The sequence below is a fragment of the Drosophila willistoni genome, assembly GCF_018902025.1.
Source record: "Drosophila willistoni isolate 14030-0811.24 chromosome XR unlocalized genomic scaffold, UCI_dwil_1.1 Seg144, whole genome shotgun sequence".
Taxonomy (NCBI): Eukaryota; Metazoa; Arthropoda; class Insecta; order Diptera; family Drosophilidae; genus Drosophila; species Drosophila willistoni.
The window spans coordinates 4,920,207-4,926,600 of NW_025814057.1; the positions used below are offsets into that span (position 1 = coordinate 4,920,207).

The 6,394-nt window shown below is 37.2% G+C and overlaps 1 protein-coding gene and 1 long non-coding RNA gene across 4 annotated transcripts; one reads left to right on the plus strand and one right to left on the minus strand.

Moving 5' to 3' along the window:
• Nucleotides 1-3,110: 3,110 nt before the first annotated feature.
• Nucleotides 3,111-4,351, minus strand: LOC6638815 (fumarylacetoacetate hydrolase domain-containing protein 2A). Its single transcript, XM_002062185.3, has one exon. The coding sequence runs from the start codon at nt 4,207-4,209 to the stop codon at nt 3,172-3,174; it is 1,038 nt and encodes a 345-aa protein (XP_002062221.1). The 5' UTR covers nt 4,210-4,351; the 3' UTR covers nt 3,111-3,171.
• Nucleotides 4,352-4,697: 346 nt separating this feature from the next.
• Nucleotides 4,698-5,964, plus strand: LOC111519748. Of its 3 annotated transcripts, none has more exons than XR_006954721.1 (4): nt 4,698-4,805; nt 4,871-5,194; nt 5,243-5,286; nt 5,379-5,964. It is a non-coding gene; the product is annotated as an uncharacterized LOC111519748 (long non-coding RNA). The 3 variants fall into 3 exon arrangements; XR_006954722.1 differs by having other exon boundaries at nt 4,699-4,805; nt 5,250-5,286; XR_002724470.2 differs by having other exon boundaries at nt 4,700-4,805; nt 4,871-5,286.
• Nucleotides 5,965-6,394: the final 430 nt, after the last annotated feature.

Here is a 6,394-nt window from a genome sequence, read left to right on the forward strand (position 1 = left end):
ACGTAGTCATCTCAAATTTCTTTCACTTTAGCTTTAAATTAGAAAATTTCCTTACCACATGCAATTGATTTAGTTAATGTAAGAATTATTTGTATTTGCAGCTGCATAGTATTTCAATTGACTTTCAATTAGACTTCATTTTTGGTGGCTTTTGTGTTTGTGTGGTTTATTATTTTTTGGTATTATTTTCCCATGACAAGAGGGCGGCCTATTTACACACATGAAGGTGTGAAATTATATGTCACAATAGGAGTAAAATTTCTTTGATCTTAAAAACCAAACCGCTGAGACACAACCCACTTTACACACACACCCATTTGATTGTTGAGTATGCAAAAAAAAGAAGGAAAATGAAAATGGGAACGCATGTCATTTAAATGAAAAGAAAATACTAAGCAAACATTTTGTCAGTATGTGTGTGTGTGTGTGTGTGTGTGTGTGTGTGTGCATGTGTTTGTTGGTTGATTTTGACAACTTAAGTTGAGGAGTTTTCTTGTTTGGTTTTTCTTGTTTTTCTCTACCCACCGCAAGTGAAAAGATGTGCCCACATATTTTCATTATTTGTATTTCTTTGCAATTGGCTCTCTACAGCTTCGAGTTATCCACAAAAGGATCAAAGTTGAAATTTATACATACAAATGTCACACCTCTCAAGGATTATGTATAACACGCAGGAGCAAAAGCAACAAAAATACAACAACAATGCCAAATGCCTGTAACATTTTGAGTTTTCTTCTTTTTTTTTGTCGTTCTTCTGATTGTTGTTTTGTTTGTGTATGTGTCATATCCATACACACACACACATACACACACATACAAATTGTTAACAAGATTAAGAAGAAGGAACAATTTTTTGGATTTGCTTCTTTTTTTTTATATATGTTTATGTATATAAATTTTGATGTTGTTTTTTTCTTTTCTTTTTTTTTTTTGGCTACCTCATTGTGGCTCTTCCTGGTTTCGGTTTCCATTTTGTTGTTGTTGCTGCTGTTGGCAACAGCTTTCATTGCCATGTTTTGACTTTTTTTAGGGTGTTGTTGTTGTTGTTTGTACTGAATATTACGACATGTAACATTTTATGTGTTTGCTTTGAGCCTACTTCTTACCTCCTCCTGTTCCTCTCTAGATACACATACCTCTTCCCTTTTCAGACTTACTTTTCCTCTCCTTCTCTCACGCAGAGCATTTATGACTTAGGATTTTGTATAATTTTTATAAAGAGCGTTTAAACTGCGAAATGTAGTTTAATTTCTTTAAAATCATTCAAAAACGGAAACGAAAATAGATCTAACTGTAAAATTCATCTTTTTATATCATATTCGACTACTCTTCTTAACCTATATTTGTGAACTGAGTTGTTTGATGAAGGGAAAAATTAGTTTTAAATAACAGTTACAGTATGCAAAATCAAATGGTTTCACTTATCATAACGATTGCATTACCTGGTTTAACCAGATTCAATCGCCCTTACACACAGAACAGAGGAGGAAAAACGAATTGAATGATAACAGACAAGTTGGGCGGGGAGGGGAAAAGAACAGAATCATTTTGTAATATAATTTGTTTGCTTTTGTCATCGTAGGCACTGTGTAGGGTGTTGATGATGCTGCTGGTGGTAGGATGGGGAGGAGGTTGAAGTTAGCCGCCTGAGTAGGGGTATACAATAACCGCTTTTATGAGGCACCCAAGCATAATCAACATTATCCCAGTCACAAACCAGCAAGGCGAAAGCGAAGGCAAAGGCAAGCGCCTACAACAAGCTTCCCGCAGAGTCTTTTGGCCAAAAGCCACGGCGCATTATCATCTCATTGCACAGGACTTAATCCTGCGGCAAGTTATTAAAGCGTAACGCGTTTCGTTGTCCTCATCGTAGTCGTCGTTGTACTTGTTGTAGTCATCCTTGTAGTCGTCGTCGTAGGTCGTCCTTTTGCCAATGCCTCGCCCCTTTTATTGTTCGCGCTGCGCTTAACTTGTTTCGCATTGAGAGAAAAAGAGAACGGGAATAAAGGGACACACAAACACACACAGAAGGGGATTGGAGGGTGTTCGGGCAACCGGGCGGACGCTGTCTTAATGCTAAATGATCCAATATCCTGTTTCCTGCATTTGTCTGCAGCAACGTTAAAAGGTCCTTTGTGGCCTCAACATCAGCAGCGGCAGCGGCAGCAGCAGCACCATCAGCTATTATTTGCCTGGCCAACTTAAAGATGAGCGCAACTTTTATTTGCCAAAAGAATGGAAAAGAAAAGAAATTATGTTGTATCTTTTCTTCTTTGCGCACGGCAACTTAAATAGCAGAATGTAAAGTTTTTAATTATGCAACTCAACGTCAACTGGGCCCCTCCTCTACACCCTTCGTTCTCTTCCCATCCTCCTTCATACATCCTACTTTGCGCCATTCATTGTGAATATAAGTGTAGACGATGGCAGAGTACATCCAAGTGTATATAGTTGGAGGGGGGTGGAAGTGTTTCCGTTTCTTGCCTCTTCATTTCGAAGACTATCACCATCTACTTAGATGGCCAAAAAAGTTAAAATACACATAATTAGCAGTAGTTTTTTAGTCGTTGACATAGTGACAAAAATCTCTTTTGTATATCTTTTGGTTATAGCTTAGTCCTGGTCTCTATAAACTGCTGTATAACCAAAAAACTAGGTCAGCAGTTCCTTAGTATTTCGGTGTTTAGTTTTCCATAAAGCAAAAAAAAAAAAACACATTTCCGCTGCTCTTTCAATCTGTTTGTGTGTGTGTTGGACTAATTAAATGAAAATATTAATTTTGACAAAAGGAATTTGAAATAAACTGAAAGAGGATTTCAACTAGAAGGATAAGCAATTATTTTCCCAAACGAATGAAGGAGAAACGAAAAATAATGAAAGAAGTAAAGCTTTACGTTTACTCTGCGGTTTCTCTTTTTTTTTTCCTTTGACATACTTATAACTTTTGTCTATTCCTATAGAATAATAGCCTTGAGAACTTTAAACGCCAACCATAATGATTTTAGATTTTTGATGATTTTTCAAACTATTTTCTCTGGTTGGCAAATTTCAAAATTTTAAGGATAACAAATTGCAAAGGAAACTATATTCAGTTAGTTTTTATTGCTTTTGGAATAAAAATTTTTGTTGGTTTGTTTTCTTTTTTTTTTTTTGAGAAAGTTATGTTTTTGGTTAAGCATATGGATTAACAACTTGATTGCACATTCTACCTAAATTTTGTATCTCGCTTTCGATTAGATCGCCGGGTTGAAGAAATGTTGAGGGTTTGCGATAGGCTCCCGAACCGGCTGGAGTGCCCGTTAAGATAATATCACCGGGACATAGGGTTATATACTGCGATAAACGATGAATGAGAAAATCAATTTTGAATATCATATTTCGAGTATTGCCCGTCTGACGCTCCTCGCCATTGACAATCGTTTTGATCCACAAATTGTTCACATCGGGCACATGACATTTGTGCACTATAACGGGACCGAGTGGACAAAATGTATCTAACGATTTGCCCAGCATCAATTGGCCACCGAGTAGGGCATTCCAATCGCATGCCGTAATATCCTGGGCGACAGCATAACCAAAAATATGATGCATTGCCTCATTGGGCTGAATATGACGGCAATGGCGACCCATTATCACAGCCAATTGGCAGCCATAATCGATCCGTTTGGCAATATCATGAGCTCGTATATTGTCCAATGCACCAATTATCGATGTGCCGAATTTCACAAAGAACGCTGGCTCCCGCGGTATACAATGATGTCGCTCGTCACAGCTATCAATATAATTGCACTGGACGCCAATTATTTTGCCAGGCGCTGCGAGTGGTGGAAGTAAATGCAAATCCTTATCGACCTTCAGCACATTCATATACTTGACACTGTCGAGCAGACTGGTCATGCAGTACCGCTGATCGATAAATCGATGCATATCGGGAGCTGCACATGTTACACTCGAAAGTTCTATCATCTTGCTACCATCCTCAGAGACCATGCCCAGACGTTTGTTGGCATCGAAACGTCGACGATATTGCATAAAGCGACATTTTGGCAAATTATAATCCGGTTTACGGTATACAATGCACTTTGTTTCCGGACATCGATTCTTGGGTAAAGCGTTTGTGGGCTTCTCCCACAACAAGTGCTCCAATGTTGCTGGCTCAGTCTGCATGCGCGAAAACTGATTGCGCAGCATTGAAACTGCAGCTCTCATGATTCACAGAGTGATGCAAAACAAAAGGTAAAAAATAATTTCAATTTTGAAAGTTTTTTTCTATCAGACGTAATAAAAAAGAGAAAAAAAAGTCAGAGACCTATTGAAAAGACTGTTCAAAATGAAAATTCCAACTAAACTAAATCAATGGCAGTCAAATCAAAGCAATGCTACAATTTTGTTCGGTTTGACAGAGTTGACTCATTCTACAAAGTCTAGGAAAACCAAAAACAGAGATAATTTTCCAAGGAAGAATTTTTCTTCCTAAAAAACCCAATTTCATTTTTTTGGAATTTTATATAGTCGAGGGAATATGGTAATGTTTTGCAAGAACCACCGTCATCTTTCATCAGCAGACTAGGTTCAAAAGAACCCTACATTGAACTAGTTCAGAATTACAACTAGGATTGCCAAAGCTCTTCAATTTTATGATTTGAATTTTAAAATTTTTCTTAATCACATTACCCATGACTGGCAACTTCAAAATGCTTGATTAGAATTATAGAAATGTACAGCATTCACATAACAAGCAACATCGGAGTAACATCAAGGTGTAGCAACGTGTTCCTAAATCAATATTGAAGTCGACAAAATTTGTAAGTATAAAAATATCTGAATTTTATTCAGATGAAGATAATGCTGCTTTATTTCTTACGAGCAGCCAGGACCAGAGTTCGCAATTAGCTAGAAGCGAAGAGGATACCTCATACAACTTTGATTATACACCAGAAATAGAAACCAAATCCTTTGCATCGATGGAGAACGATTTGGAAATGATGGAGTACTTTCGTCGCATTATGGAATGCATTGTATGCCGCGAGGTGCCCCATCCAAATGATACATATCTGTGTAGTCATGACCATGTGCTTTGTGATTATTGTGTGACTCGTATAATCATTGAATCTTCGATACATCATAATGAGGCGCAGTGTCCCCAGTGTCATGTCGGAATTGGATGGAATGAACTGCAGAGAGGTTTAACATTGTAAACAATAATGACGCTACCTATGATCATCTAAATTTATATGTTAAGATTTCAGATCTTTTTGGACTTGTTCATTTGAAATTTAATCGCAAGTAAGGGTGTAAAACTCGTATTATCTATATTTTCGTCTATCTTGATTCAATTGAAATTGGCAAATTCTATCACAATTTTCCATTCATTTCAGCTCAACTGTACCTCCCGCAATGAACCAATTTAATTAACTGCGTCCCCTACAAAAAAAAAACAAAAAACACGACATGAATTTAATTGCCTAAACAATTCTAATCAACATGAACACACACACAGAAACACAAACACACAATGAGAACGAAAATGACCCAAAAATTTTCGCTGATTGCATTTAATAATAAAAATCGAATATTACCGACGCACTTGAAGGCCATCAAAAGCAAATAGCAAATTCATTCGCCACCCCGAAAAATGGCAAACGAAACCAAAATCAAAATCGAAAATGGAATCAAATCGAAACGCACACGAGAGAATGATGACGACAATGGCAACTTAATTTCTGTCATAGAAAAAGAGTCGAGCAGCAGGCAGGCAGTAGAAATTGACATATTGACAGCCAGACAAAAGGTCTCTCAACAGCAGCCAAAGGAGAAAGTTGATGGGGTGGATAGAGGGCCGAGGAGTAGAAGGAGGTGTGGTTGTGATAGAACCGCAATTGCACTGCAGTTTGATGGCGGCGTCAAAAATAAACAAACATTGCGACAGCAATAAAATATCAAGCGACCAAAAAAAAAAAAAAACAGAACAGAACAGAAAACAAAAAAAACCAAATAGAAAAATATATATACGAAATATATTTCCCAACACTTTGGCTAAACGAAATATGTATACACTTTAAAGCAATTATATCTAAAATATGTACCCAAAATTTTGCGTTTTATTTCTATTTTCTAGGTCTGCCGTTTTTGTGACGTTTTTTGATTCTAAAATGGAATTCGAACGCAGTCAAGATGAATGCAGAAAATATTGTATACCCTTTGAAAGTGTATTTCGAATAGAATATAAAAACAAGAGACGAAAGGCAGGCAGTCGAAGAGAAGTCGCTTAATTGAGGCCACACAGCAAAAATCCAATCAAAACGCAATGAAAACTGAGTGAAAAAAAAGAACCGAAGACCAGCTGTAAACCTCAATCTTTTCGCTCCTCCTCCTGTATTTGTATCCCTGTATC